At 32.4% G+C, this 16,447-nt stretch overlaps 1 protein-coding gene and 1 long non-coding RNA gene across 2 annotated transcripts in view; both read right to left on the reverse strand.

Moving 5' to 3' along the window:
• Nucleotides 1-802: 802 nt before the first annotated feature.
• LOC141300057 (uncharacterized) lies at nucleotides 803-2,793 on the reverse strand. The gene is made up of 3 exons (XR_012341911.1): nucleotides 2,654-2,793; nucleotides 2,096-2,188; nucleotides 803-1,735 (listed from the first exon to the last, which is right to left on the reverse strand). It is a non-coding gene; the product is annotated as an uncharacterized lncRNA (long non-coding RNA).
• A 13,039-nt stretch (nucleotides 2,794-15,832) lies between these two features.
• Nucleotides 15,833-16,447, reverse strand: part of LOC141300280 (V-type proton ATPase 116 kDa subunit a 1) — a 6,985-nt gene continuing 6,370 nt past the window's right edge. The window contains 1 exon segment of the mRNA XM_073830600.1: nucleotides 15,833-15,862. Within this exon segment, the coding sequence (XP_073686701.1) occupies nucleotides 15,833-15,862 (30 nt within the window).

A 16,447-nucleotide genomic window follows, 5' to 3' on the forward strand; every position in this document is an offset into this window, starting at 1 on the left:
AGAGAATCAACACAGCTGTCAGCGGATAAAACTTTGGCTTTGGTTGAGATAGTGCACTTGAGTTTGCTCTAATCCTCAAATGTCAGGAACTTCTACCAGGCACATATGATAAACCCAGACCCTTTGTCATTGGACTTCTCTGAAAGGACTTTACTAAGAAAAACCTTGTGCTGTGGTCAAGTGTTACATTCCCTGAAAGGGTGCAACACTGAGCTGTGATACACTGAAAACCCTAATAAGTTGACTGGACTAAAGTGATTGAGTAAACTCGTTGCCTCAATTTAATTGAGTAATGGAGTCTCCCAAAACTTGCATATTTAAGTTTATTTAACTTTGCGGTTTTGTAGACTACACTTAAATCGTTCAGTTCAATAAACTTTGTACTTATTCAATGTACTTAAACGATTATGTTCAAATGTACTTATATATTTAAGTTAACTCAACATGGAAAGTAACTGAAACTTGAACAATTTTCTTATTTTTGACTGCATTCTTAGTGCACACACCGAACTGAAATAAAACAATGAACAGCATAATTAATCTTTGATTTTTTTTTTATTGACAAGATGTCACAATATTAATAAATACAGTAAACACTATACTGTAATGTAAATCAGTTATAGCCACACCTTAAGGTGGAAAAAAAAAAATTAAACTAGTGCAGTACATCAATTGTACAACTCTATGCACATATGTGAACATTACATATGTAAATTTTACAAAACTGAAATGTATACATCATATAGAAGCTCAATAAATAAGCTTTCTGTTGATGTATGGTTTGTTAGGACAGGACAATATTTGGCTGAGATACAACTATTTGAAAATCTGGAATTTGAGGGTGCAAAAAAATCAAAATACTGAGAAAATCACCTTTAAAGTTGTCCAAATTAAGCTCTTAATGCATATTACTAATCAAAAATTACATTTTGATATATTTACAGTTGGAATTTTACAAAAAAATCTTCATGGAACATGATTTTAACTTCAACAATTTTGTAAAAAACAACAATTTTGACCCATACAATGTATTTTTGGCTATTGCTACAAATATACCCCAGCGACGGTTTTGTGGTCCAGGGTCACATATATACTTCACTCAAGTATCAAGTATTTATTTTAATGTAAACATTGCATTTGACTATTTAAGCTTTGTGCAAACATAGCAAACTAAAATAAAACATACTCAGCATATTGTGTATTTCACCAAAATTTCATCAAAAACAATACTGAAATATTACTGTCAAAACCACACTACAGAGGTGTAACAATATACCAAATTAACTACGACACATCAGTTGTAGAACTCTGCATTTAACAATTTAAACATTCTTTTTATTCTTTATAAAATAAATAATGGAGTAAATTAAGGGAGGGGGGAGACTCAAAACAAAGAATGTTAAAGTATCACAGTGATTTCTTAAACAAAAAGTTGGTTTGCCAGAGACTGCACTCTTGGCTTGAGAGCATTCTGTCCCATTGGCATTAGTACACGCCAGATGAAATCAATCTTGTTGGTGAGTGATCTTGATTAATTCAGGTGTAGTGCGTATATCAGACCGAAGAGAAGTCAGATTGCCTGTGGGAGGTCCTGCACTTTGTCCATCACCACTTGGCCTTCAAGAATTATTCCAATTGAAGAAGTCAAATGCAAGGAATTGGAAGACTGAAGATCAGTGTCCTCCAATAAGATCCCCACTGGCACATCAAGGATAGTGTTGTGATGATCAGATACCTAGTGAAAAAAAGAGGTATAAATATAGTATTGTGATCAGAAGTCCAAGGTTTATCATCAATGCATGTTTAACAGAATGCCCACTATATGGATGCCCGATGTGCCACTAATTCTAATCCAACATGGATATTTTCTTAAACAAACTGATACAAACCCCCTGGAGCCTTGTTGGGCAGTTTAATGATGGATGGATGGAATTTTTGGAGATTCAAAATTTCATCCCCCATTCACTCTCATTAAAAAGTTTGGAAGAACCAGGATAAATTTTATTATAACTCTGATTGGATGGCTTGAGGGTCAGTAAACCATGGGGTAATAATTTTTGGGTGAACTACCCCTTTTAAGAACAGATTTACTTACTAAACATGACTGGAAGAAAGAAGAATCATCATCTCCAAGCATGATAGGCAGTCCCCGAAGAACAAGGGTTCGGACCTCAGTTGGCTGGGCTGACTTTAAAACATGAAAACATGAAATTCTATTAAAGCCAAAAAACTCAATATCAATCTATTTTAAGCATTGGTATGTGATATAAATTAAATATTAGATTATCATACATAACAGATTACTGATATGAGAAAATAATAAATGAATTACATTGTTAAAATAAATACTTCTAAAGGGATAGTTCCCCCAAAAATGAAAATTCTGTCATTTACTCACCCTAAATTTGTTCCAAACCAAGCTGTTTTGATGCACCACTTACATGTACATACTAAAAAGAAATACTAAGGAAGTCAGTGCTGCACCAAAATAGTTTGATTACAAATATTCCTTCAAAATATCTTCCTTTGGTTTCAGCAAAACAAAGAAATTTATACAGGTTTGGAACAACTGCGGGTGAGGAAATGATAGAGGATTTCCGTTTTTTGGTTTCCATCCTTCAAGTTATGTTAAATAAGACAAATAATTACTGACCTTTATTTGCTGTAAAAAGTTCAACAAGCGCTGACCAGGAGACCCCCTTTTGGTTTTACAAAGGTCCATGAACTGTGTCTGTCCAGGTTTTTCTAGAATTCCTGCTTTAGATTTTTGCTTATAATTCTGTTGAACTCCATGCAAACCTGGGGGGAAACATCAGGTCACTAATCACATTAGCTTCCACACAGAAATGCTTTACAGGCTAATAAATAATTAGTAAATAATGAAGGCTAAGAATTGGTGTTCTTTATCATGTTAAAGGAATAGACCACTAAAAAAAAGAAAAGAAAAGAAAATTGTTGTAAAACACATGATTTTATTTTGCTGAACAAAAATGCTTGCAGAGTCAAAAACACAATACTTACATTTCCACATGTCATTGTGTCATGTAACCTGTAACAGAAAAGTTGAAAATAATAAGTTTAACAATCAGTAAAAAAAAAAGACTCTATAATTAAGATTGTAGTCTTACAGCGTTATCCAAAAATAAACCTAAATGTGCATACTTTACAAATGCTCTGTACAAGTCAAAATTGTCGACTTTTCATTCATACCTTGATAACATTATGCACAATATATTGTTAATTAATTGATCTCAGAAGTGGCTGCCATGCTCTTTCCCACAGAAATACACGATTACACTATGATTAAGTGAATTAACTAATATGTTTCAGTTTTACAAATCAAATAAAGACTAATTTGATATCTCAGTTATCATACCATCTCAAATCCACATAAGTTAACGTTAACGTTACTTGATGGCTACGCTTTCAAAGTTTGACCATGGCTGTGTTGTCTTTTATTATAGAAACGTACCACAAGGATTTAAATAAGCATATTTCACTCAAAATCATCACTTTATATTTACATTTACATAATTTACTTACCGAACATAGAAGAAAAACATCCGTCTTCAAACTTGGTGTCAGCAACAAAACAGACGACGGCAAAAGGACCAATCAGTTCTCTTGTTGCTAGGCGGAACTCCTTGCATGGCCAATCACATTAAAATAAAGAACTGCGAAATGTGAGCATGTAAGCGCGGGCCATTTTCAAACTATAATAATATGTCAGATTTCCGGTAAAGCACTTTCGCTATTAGTAGTTGTAATGTGATTTTGCGCTCACTGTAGAGTTTACAAACTAGTTTACTATATGGATCACATAAAGATTGGCGTACTTTGTGCTGTTAATATTTGGTTCAAGCGTAAAAAGAAAATTCTTGCAAAACACTTGTTTTTACCATAATGCACGCACCACAGCTGAATGTGGATGTGGGGCATCGTATGATTTGCACGCCTCTCCGAAGGGCGTAGAAGCTCCTCGGCTTTGCTTAAAAGCTTTCAAATCAAACTGTGCAACCCAGTGTCACAAAAAAATAAAATAAATAAATAAAAATAAGTAGCCCAAATGTGTTCCAATTATGGTGAATAATTGTAACTGAAGCCATTTGTTTTCTGATTTAAAAAAGAGAAAAGACCTTGCACATGGTATTAGAATTTTACAATCAAAAAGACTACATTTGTGAAAATGACCTTTTGAAAATGTTTTTTTTTCTAAGGATTAATCATGATTTTGAGCTCACAACACTTAAAATCTTAAGTTTATGCATTTTGATGGTAAATAAGTTAAATTAACTCACATTTTTAAGTGACAGGACCAACATGCAAAATTGTAAGTAATGTTTAGTCAACATTACTTGATTGTTTAAGTAAAGACAACATTAGGGTTTACAGTGTAATTTACAACATCTCACACCGAACAAATGGGTTGAGTGTCCATTCAAGTCATTATTGAAAAGACGAGTCAAGTACAAAGTTATTTGTGAGTGTGGGAAAAATGTGATGCCAAATATCAGGTTAATTTATCACACAAGAGCATGTAGGAAATCTACAAGTTTTCCAAACTAGAAGGAAACATTCAAATTATTATTTAGGCCAGACTTAAGTCACAGTTTTAAATGCTGATTTCTGTATGATTGTAAACACAAAAACCTGACTAAAATTTACATGACAACAAAGATACGGATAACTTTACAAACACCGAACATGTGATATTATATAGGAGTAAGTTGTCAAGATATTTGACAACGAATAAAACCGCAAAATTGTAAAAGGTAAGAAAAATGCCAAACTATTGTTTTAAAATAGAAAAAAACAACAACAACATAAAACATGTGACAACTGTGGTGGAAAACTGAAAAAGAATTTTAAGGTTTTCTGTTCTTCAGTTTTTTTCAATATGACGAAGAGTTCAACATACATGCATATGTACAATATTTATATTTTTCCTTCTAAAAACAGAACACAAAGAAGAACTTTTTACTTATTACTTTTCTGTTCATTTGTATCTCAGCAGCCAGGACATTATGGTACTTTTAATCATATAAATAATCCCTCACAAATACATTCATTTATTCTTATTCTTATAGATTTTTTCCTCTTCTAAAACAATGCTGAATTAGCATATATAAGAATAAATATTACAATTTATCTATTATATAAAGTGTAGTGCATGACCATTTGTTTTGTGTTTGGTTCAGTTACAGAAAAAAAAAATATAGCATGTATACCGTTAATTTTTATGAACACAATATTTTTAAGGTTTTTCTTGTTCATTAAACAATGGTGTGTCGTCGTTGTTAAAAGTCATTTTTACAGAATAATTATGTATTATGTTATTTTGTTTGTTTGTTTTTTAATTGTAAATTTAAAAAAAAATATATGTTACATTTTGGAATAAATCAGAATCAGAAAATGGCAGATATTTTCGTCTTGCTAAGGCAAATTATTCAGCATTTATTGTTTCTTAAATATATTTACTTTATTTGTTTATTTATTTTACAGCTTGATTGCAAATTATGTAAACAAATAGCTACATACACATAGCCTACAGAAAATCTTAACACATCAAGGTTTCTCGCATTATTGCAAATTAAACTTTAAGCGATTTGGCCTATTTCCCTCTTTAGATTCCGTATATAGTTTTTGATAAATAGAAAATATCGTATAATTCATTTTCATGTTTTAACAACGTTTCAGTATCACATTAAAATAAACTCCTTGGTGATGCAAGACAGTGCTCCGCATCAGTGTCATGATCATCATGTCGGTGTTTAGGCTACTTTGTAATTATGACTGACAGAGAGTACTATCATCGCTTAATTTTTTTATAGGCAGCTGTGTTTTTATTAACGAGCATAACTGAATATAGCCTATATCGTGTTATTTCCCTGGTAATAAAACATTAGAAAACCTGCAGACAATGTGAAAACGTAAGAAAAACAAAGAAAGAAAGAACTGAAAGAACTACAATTCTATGAATGAATAAATATGAATCATTCCTGTACTCTTGCTACAGGTCAAACGCTATTTTCTTTACATTGCAGAGTGATTAAAAAGGTTGTAGCCTACCCGTAAGTGAGGTAGGCAAAGGATTTAAAATCAATCAATAGCCTAAAATGTATAGACGACATTGAAACTGTTAAGTAAAGTATAACTAACCTTCAATATGCATGCTGCAGCAAGAGCTCCATCCACCACAACATCGGATTAAATAAACCGCTATTATCTTCTCCTTCAAACTTTCGATGCTGTCATGGAAAATGCACTAAATGTCCACGAAGAATTAGTGACAGACGGTGCTGTTAGTAATTTATACACTTTAAACTTTTTTATTTTAGTCCATCGAGGAGACAGTGATGTAAAAGTGTCGTCTTTAAATAAATTTGCTCTAATCTCTCTCTCTCCCAAGTTCACTTATTTGCTTAATGTAGGCTACATGCCTATCCACTAGTATGATTCCTATTTAACCTCAATTTTACACAAAATTAGGCCTATATTTAGAGGGTTGCTAAATTTTTTATTTGCTCTTGCATTATATTTTTAAGCTAAAACTTACTTTGACAATACTAATTTACGGTCTGCCAGTCTCTCACATTTCCCGCAAACCATTTTAAATCATTTTAAAATAACCAAAGTAGCCTGAAATGTAAAAAAGCACACTTATAAACAGTTTACAATAAATAATATTGTAATTGTAAATTCAAGTAATCGCTCATTTATTTATTTTATTGAAAATGGGTTACATAAAAAGGTTATAATAATTTTAAAATATAGATAATTGATTAAAATATAACCGGCATGCATTGCATCAAGGCAATTCGCCGATTGGTCTGCGTAGCACATAAACAGGATCTATGGTCGTCCTGCACAAGTTTGGCCTTGTTGATTAGGTTATGTTAGAGAGTCACAAGGCTTGATTTTTTTTTTCCCCCCTAAACTTGATCTGGGTTTATGGCATGCCATTGATAGTCACGGCCCTGCAATGTCGTGGAACGTGAGATTTAAGATGGTAATGATAGCGTTGTTGATAAATTGGGAGTTTGTAGTATTGGCATTAGCCCATCTTATTGAAAATGACGCAAAAGTTGACACAAATCTGCCCAGCGAGTCGCTCAAAGCGCAGCAGTCTCCCACAGACTCGGAGAGGTTGTATTTGAGAACCACCGATGTTCGTAAGGATGATTGTGAACTGTATCTAAACGCTTCAAGGTCTTCAATTGATCCCGCAGCAGAAAACTCCACGGGCGAATCCACTCTCAAGTGCTATGCATGTGCGGACCACGGTTGGGATGAAAAATGGGGGAATACGGGCCAAAGTAGACCGGATCCCCCACAGAATGACGAATTTGAAGACCTTCCCCGAGGACAAGTGACCTGGAGATACTTAAGAAGTTGAGCTGCTTCTAATTCCCGAGTACGTAAGTCAACTAAAAATGATCTTTTTCTGATGTTCCAATTCGCTTTTTCGTCCATCAAGGACATCAACAAAATTTGGATGGAGTCGTGATGTCTGACGTCTATCAGCCAGCGTTTCACTGTGGCAGTGAAGTCCTTTGGATCAAGTTTGCCATGACACGCCACTCAAATCCACGCCTGATTGTCCGTAAGTACTTGCAAAATGTTTATTTGAAGTTATTAATAGCCGAGAGGAACAGATTCATTCGACACGAATACATAATTGTAACAAAGTATACTTTTTTTTTTTTATTATATTGTTTTTACATGTGTTTTTTTTTTTTTTTTAACTTTTTTCTAGCATTTAACAGTTAAATAGTAAGTTTTTGCACGCGTAATTAATCACCTCAACGAATATGATTAACAAAATAGACAGCGTTTTTCGTTTTCATAAATTAGAAATAGGCTTAACAATTAAGACATTAAAATATATTGTGTAGTATTAGATAAAATAGCATATTAAAAAATGTAGCCTAATATCTATGCCAAATTCCTATGTTAACTCCCTAAAACTGAAACCATTGTATAGTCCGATTTTACGGTGCCCGCCAGGGGACGCCTTCGGTTCACTTATGTTTGTCGTGGCCACGACATATAAACTCGTGGGAACGTGATATTATGTTGTGGCCACGAGATATTAATTCGTGGGAACGTCATATTAACTCGTGGGAACGTCATATTATGTCGTGGCCACGACTTCTTATGTTGAGGAAACAACATGCATTTCTCGAGGCCACGAGTTTAATACATAAACAAACCTGCGTGACCATAGTAACCCAGGATTAGCCTATCAGAGATAGGTTTATTAATATTTTATTTTTAATTAAGAAATTATTATATTTATTGTTACAGAAATTGTTACAATATTAAATTATTATATTAACAATGGGCGAAGCTGTATATGCGAATGCTGATGCTGTCTGTGCGCGATGTAGACATTTTATGCATCCCAGTCTTATCCATTATCTCCTCTTTCCATAATATTTGTAGGCTATTATTAGTTTATATTTGTTATTTTCCCCTTCATTTCGATCTCTTAACTTAACGTTCTGAATGTAGGTTCTATGCCTGGGATTTTTTACTGGAATGCAGTTCAAAGGCTGAATTGAACATATATTGTATTTTATTTAGTCTAATTAATAGACAAATATAGTGTTTCAGTGAGAGTGAATTATTCACATAGTTTCATTTGGAAATCATTTATCGTCACACCGTAAAATAGGCCTACATGACATTCCTTCTATTAACTGATCGTCTTTTTTCCTTATTTGTATTATTATTATTATCGTCATCATTATTATTATTATTATTATTATTATTATTATTATTATTATTATTATTGTATATATTTTTATTTTCATTTATATTCGTTTCACTACGTGAATGATTCATTCGTCAGTGAACAGTATTATAGTCTAGTCTATTAGATGAAACAAAATAAAAATGTTCAATCCAACCTTTAAACTACATTCCAGTCAAAATCAGTCATAGCATGTCAAGCATTTACAGTATCATTTCCATATACGTTAAGTAAAGAGATGAAAATGAAGGGGGAAAACGAATATAAACGAAAATAAAAAAATATATAGGCCTACAATAATAGGATAATTATAATAATTAATAATAATTATAATAATGATGACGATAATAATAATACAAATACGGAAAAAAGACGATCAGTTAATAGAATTCAAGGAATGTCATGTAGGCCTATTTTATGGTGTGACGATAAATGATTTCCAAATGAAACTACGTGAATAATTCACTCTTCACTGAAACACTATATTTGTCTATTAATTAGACTAAATAAAATACAGTATATGTTAAATTCAGCCTTTGAATGTAAAAATCCCAGTCATAGAACCTACATTCAGAACGTTAAGGAGATCGAAATGAAGGGGAAAATAACGAATATAAACGAATAATAAAAATATTACGGAAAGAGGAGGATCAGTTAATGGACAAGACTCTGAGATGCATAAAATGTTTCCTGTAGGACTATTTTATTTGATGTACTTTATGTAATATTTATTCATGATAAACTCTTTAGGTCTATTATAGTCTACATCTCGCACAGACAGCACTGGCATATACAGCTTCGCCCATTGTTAATATAATAATTTAATATTGTATTAATTTCTGTAACAATTAATATAATAATTTCTTAATTAAAAATAAAATATGAATAAACCTCTCTGATAATCCTGGGTTACTATGGTCACGCAGGTTTGTTTATGTATTAAACTCGTGGCCTCGAGAAATGCATGTTGTTTCCTCAACATAAGAAGTCGTGGCCACGAGAAATGGATCTCGTTCCCTCATCATCGCATCTTGTGGCCACGACATAAGGATGTCGTTACCTCGACAAAATGATCTCGTGGCCACGACATAATATGACGTTCCCACGACATAATATTACGTTCCCACGAATTAATATGTCGTGGCCACGAACAAACATAAGTGAACCGAAGGTGTCCCCTGGCGGGCACCGTACGATTTTGTGTGTGGTGTTTGGTTTTTGGTCAACCGGTAAGTGTAATAATTAGAATGCATTTACAGATGGATCAAAATTAAGTATGAGCTGCTGTGTTTTTTTTTTTGGTTTTTTTTTTTTAAACTCGCATCATTTATTTATTAAACAGCTGGTTCTTTTAGTTTAAACAAATTTAAGGTTGAATTAGATTAAATTAAATAGCATGACAAAAATCTCGGTTACTATTTTAAGAGGTCTTAATTTTGGCACAAACAGTAATTGCGATACGGCTGTATGTGATTATTAAACACTAAAGCAATAAAATAGAGAGCGCTGCAGTCTCGCCGTCAAAACACGTTTTACAGTCTTTTATACAACTCTTGGATGATAATGCTTCCTATTGGTATTTTGGTTACACAATGAACTGCATATGGAATTTAATTAATTGTAGACTTTTATTGCCTTTTGTAATTGCAATATTTATTAGTGTTGCAAAGCCATTAATGTTTTTAAATTTTACTTTAACCACAGCGGCCATCTTTGTGTCATAGCCTACAGCAAATATTGGTATAGCCTTATGTATAATGCATTATACAGCTTTATTAAAGGGCATGATGCATTATAATTAATTATAATGTGTGGTTTTGTCCTAAATAATTATAATCAAATTTAAAATGCAATGTGTAGCAATGAATTTAAAAGTGTTGTAATGTGTTAATTCTGGTTACAATTATTCATGAGATTCTACAGTGCATTATAAGGTGCAATACAAGGCATAATTAATGCATTAAAACTACTTTTATAATGTGTTATACATAAAGGCTTTAAAGTCATATTTTGTTATATGGATGTTTATGGAAACAGTCTTGGCCACTGAAAAAAATGAGATATATATATATATATAAATAAATGTGTAATCTTACAGTTTTGTTTTGAATTATGAATTTAAGTTATATTTGCAGAGACAAAATGGGCTGATTCACACTCACAAAAACGGTGCAGATGCATCAAAAAAAGACATGGGCCATCAATGCTGCTGAGGATTCATTTCAAAAACTGTTATGCTCAAAACTGGGTAAAATGTTTTTTGTTTTTTTGTGTGTGTTTGTTTTTTAGCACTGTTGTAGATGTTATATTACAAACTTTTATCATTTGTCTCTTTACTGAGTGGTTTGTTTAATTTTGTTTATTTCTATACCAGACATTTTAATTCAATTATATAGATCTATCCCATTTAATTTCTGCATGTAGATTTAATCTTAATATAGCTAATATTAACATTAAAACGGGCATTTCAACAGGTAACCTGAAGTTAATCACTAAATCATTGATTGCTAACAAGTGTGAAACTGATTTAGTTCTATTAATGTCATGAACTGCCTTTTTTAAAAATTATTTGATAATGTTTCCTGAGGTGCACTTATAATGTTAGGATGACATTTTCTACCCTGATTTTAGCCTTCTGATTTGAACATTCCGTTGGAAGGCAAAAGATTCTTGATCTCTCTGTGTTTGTCCACACTCCACACACACACACACACACACACACACACACACACACACACACACACACACACACACACACACACACACACACACAGTGTGGATATTTATTTTCTGAATGTCCAATTGTGCTAATGTCTTTTTGTGTGTTGTCTGCCCCTAAAACAAAACTGAAACTGTTTAATTCCTCAGACTCAAGGGAGAAAGATGTACTTCTCTGTACGGGTTCTTTACTTTGATCGCCTTTTAATGAGGAATTTCTCTGGCACTGCGACCTGTCATGCTGCACTCCTGCCACATGATGTATCTTCTACAGGAGAATCACCCGAAGTTATCTGTGGAAACCCTTATGTGATTGTAAAATTGCCAGCCAAAAAGATTAAAGATGTTAAAGTTTTGGGTGAGTACTTGTTATACCAATAGTTTCACCAATAATTACCAATAGTTACATACACCAATAGTTGTATTTATACCATGGTCTGTCTGAGAACTTGATTCTTATTGGCTGGAAGGTATGCATTAAAAACATTTAATGCATTAAAAACATTTAATGCACAGATGTTTCACAATTGGTTTAATTACTGTTCAATATTAATGCACTGCTTTCATTGATGCACATACACACACAGAGATTGAAAACCGAGCATGATTTTGTAGTCATAAATGAACATGCTTTGTATGAATTATTATACAGTACAAAAACATTTTATTTCTGAGAAACTAAATGTTAAGCATGTTATAAACCTCTACATTTGAGCAGATATTTGCAAACAGTATTTCACAGGCTCTAACATTTGTCATGTCACACTATAAACACTCATGCCTGTCTTCAAATAAACTTAGTTTTATATTGTTCTAATTTATAGCTTAAGACTTTCTTGCGTTGTAAGAGAGACTAATAGGCTACTATGTGTCAAAATGCTTTATTGCCCCTCATAAAAATTCCACATATTATGATGGCTTACACAAACCTTTTACAAATAAAAACGTTTAGCATCACATGGGTATCTTTACATGATTATGGGAAGCAGTATGATTGAACAATGATGTAACTTGTTTTGAACAGATTTTAACAAATCAAACCTAAAACCATGATGCTCTAAAGCAGGGATCGCCAAACTTGAGCACAGAGTTTAGCTCCAACTTGCCTCAACACACCTGGCTGGAAGTTTCAAGTATACCTATTAAGACCTTGATTAGCTAGTTCAGGTGTGTTTGATTAGGACTGGAGCTAAACTCTGTAGGACACCGGCTCTCCAGGACCGAGTGTGGTGACCCCTGCTCTAAAGCATGGGTTAGCAAGATGCTTACAGAGATTTTTCTTTATGAATTAGACTTAAATTAGACATTTTAGTTTTCATAAGTTTGTTTGCAACAAAAGTATGTCTTAACCCTTATGCGGTCTTCGGGGGATTTCTGGACCCCGAATGGCGTTCGCTAAAATTAAAAAAAAATGTTCCCTTTGTCCAAATGGTATGAGACTTTGTAAATCAGTCAACACTATCTTGATCTACAAATAAAAAATTAAATTGGAATGATAGCTTGATTTTATGTTAGTGTGAAAAAAATACTCACGTTCGTGGTCTTTGGGGTCTCTGGAGACCCCAGGCAACAAAATGCAATTTTTGTTATAAAATAATAGTTAAAAAAACAAAACAAATGTTATTTTCCTGTTTATTAATGTTTTTACTCCTCAAGTGTACAGTTTTTGGAGGATTTATGATATTTTTTTAATATATATAAATTAATAAATTAATATTTTTATAGGTTTTTATACAAAAACTGCTTTTTTTGTAAAATTCCCTTTCATAAAAACCCCACATGTCTAAATTTCATTCATGGGGATAAAATGGATAATTTCACATGGTTTAGTGTAAGATTTTTGCCCATCTTTTGGAAAATCCAGTTTTAAACGTAAAAAAAATAATTTTACCAGTAGGTGGCTGCAGAGCTCCACTATATGCTTTTTGCTATTTGACCACCTGAAAGATATCTTTTCACAAGTTTTTTTCAGTTGAGTTCATATCTACATATCATGAAACACACAGGACTACATTTGGAGACCATAAAAACTGCTCTCTTATAATTTGTCAAAAAAAAGAAAAAAAAAAGATGTTGTTGTTGCATTCTTATGTTCATGTTGTGTACTGCTACTCAATATGTAACAGAACTGGTTTTGTTTCAGTACAAAAAATGCTTAACTTTGACAAAAAGCATTTTTTATTGTTATAATTGTGATTTCATAATATGTAGATATGTACTCAACTGAAAAAAACTTGTGAAAAAATATCTTATTGTTGGTCAAATAGCAATTAGTCAATAGTAGTGCTCAGCAGCCATCTAGTGGTAAAAGTTATATTTTTTTTACTTTTAAAACTGCATTTTCCGAAAAAATGGGCAAAAATCTTACTCTAAACCATATCAAATTATCCATGTTATCCCCATGAATGAAAGTTTAAAATGTGGGTATTTTGTAAAGTGAATTTTACATAAAAAGCTGTTTTTGCATATAAAACTATTAAAAATAAATATTTATTTAATAATTTATATATATTTAAAAAAATAGCATAAATCCTACGAAAACTGCATTAATAACAGGAAAAAAAATATTATATATTTTTTTAAACTATTATTTTGTTACAAAATTTAAGTTTTGTTGCCTGGGGTCAAAGACCATGAGTGTGATTCCAAAACGAAGACCGCATAAGGGTTAAACAAGGTGCTAAAAATGTCTCTCAGAATCTTTACAACAGATTAGACTTTTCTTTCTTTAAAAATTTAATTATTAGCCAGTTTCTTTATTTCTGCACTAATGTTTTATTTTATGTAAATGCTAATAACTGTCTTTATAGTTTTATTTAACAGAGATTTGGACAAATGATTTAAAGAGATAATAATCTTATCACACCCCAAGCTGATGTCTGATGGTTTGTGGTGACATATCTTACTGATACAGATGTGTTATGTTTCTATAGTTATAAAGCTTATAGTTTGTAGTAAAATCACATCTTTAACCTGAAACATTTTTCTTTCAAACTCTCTCATGCATGTACACACCTTTCACAGACACCCACAAATGGCCAACAACATCCTTAAGTTTGTTTTATCATTTCCGAGACCCTGATAGAAATATTTTACACAGTGTTAGGAAACTTACTTTGGAAATGTAGTAGGTTATAGATTACAAGTTACCCTATTTTAAATCTAATAAGTAGTGTAACTATTTCAATTACTAAAAAAGAAAAAGAAAAAAAGTAATTGAGCCGATTACATTTGATTGCTTTTTTTTTTTTTTTTTTTTTTTTTTTTTTCGTTTTTAAGTATGTAATGTTTTGAAACCAGGCAGGGTTAACAGGTCTCAAGGATTTTCACTTGAATTGCGATTATAATATTTTAGTTTTATAGCACATCCACCACTAAATCAGACAATACACATTAAAACCATAACATAGTTTAATAGCTATGATACTGTTTTGAAATCAAATCTATGCATGGCTGTGACAGGAAACATTGGCATCTAACAACAGGTTGGAAAAATGGTTAAACTTATAAAATAAATATACATCAACCCAAATAGGAAATAAAACGGTGACGAATAAGTGCATGTTCTAAACTCCTGAAACATCGGTGTCTCATTTTAAACCAGTCAATGCAATTTATGCGAGATATCCATCTATGGAATCGTTAACATTTTCATAAGTAACTAGTTTAATTTTTCCCAGTATTTTGTAATTAAGTTAACGTTACATTAAACGTTAAAAATGTGATCAGTATCACTTAACGCTAGTTTGACAAACAAGGGTATGCTCATAAAACCAACCTGACTGAATTTGAAGCATCCTAACAGCAAGTACAACCATTGCAGAAAACATTGCACTAAGATAAAGCGATGAATGAGTGATTGACCAACTTATAAAATGTTAAACCTATTATTACAAGTTCCTGATTACCTAGTTTTATGATGAAACTTAAATTTAGGCATGAGCTAACAATCGGTAAAATTAGCTGGTCACGCTCAACATACAGGTAGGTCTAGAACTCAAACATACCCCTTTGAATCATGAAGCACCCTGTCTAACACAACACACATTCTCCAGAATGGGGGACGATGATGGGTTCATAATTTCATGACGAAGACTCGTTGGATATTCAGTCAGCAGGGCCTTATTCACTTTTTCTTAAGATAAAGACAATTATTTGATTTCAAGAGCACACAACTAAAACCTAATGCCATTTCACAAGGTAGCACAACGGTTGCTCCATTACAACATACACCAAGTCTGTTTTAGTATATGTATATTGTATTACTCTTGAATATATTTGTTTAGTCTAAATATGTTTAATTTAAAAAAAAATTTTTTACTAAGATGTTAAACTGAACACGTGTAACTAATACTTTGTTCAAACGCTGTAGATTTTCAGTTCAGGGAACTACAATACCCAGCATACACCTCAGACTTCAAACATGGGGATCCATATCCCAAAATACAGATACCTTAATCAGATACCTTAATTAAAATTACTCACATTTCCACACTTTTTGTGAAGTATACGCTCATTTCGTGTTATAAACCCCCTTTTTGTGATCGTGTTAGTGATGCGAAGTCTAATTCATTTCTGCAAAATGATCCATTTGGACAGTTTGACTCAATGAGCCGGATCAAAGAACCGATTTATCAGCTCCTTCTCGCAGTGATGCCACCACACATTTATTTTCTAACAACTCAGGGTCATTTTATATGAGTGAAACATTTAAATAAAGTTAACTGTGTGAATGCATATAGTCTTTTATTCCTTGAAGTTAATGTCTGCGGCTGCAGTTTCATGCACAGATCCTTCATTGTTTGTTTAGCTTAAATATTAAATATTATATGACACTTAGTTGTGTGCTCTTGAAATCAAATAATTGTCTTTATCTTAAGAAAAAGTGAATAAGGCCCTGCTGACTGAATATCCAACGAGTCTTCGTCATGAAATTATGAACCCATCATCGCCCCCATTCTGGAGAATGTGTGT

Source organism: Garra rufa, chromosome 24, assembly GCF_049309525.1.
Source record: "Garra rufa chromosome 24, GarRuf1.0, whole genome shotgun sequence".
NCBI lineage: Eukaryota > Metazoa > Chordata > Actinopteri > Cypriniformes > Cyprinidae > Garra > Garra rufa.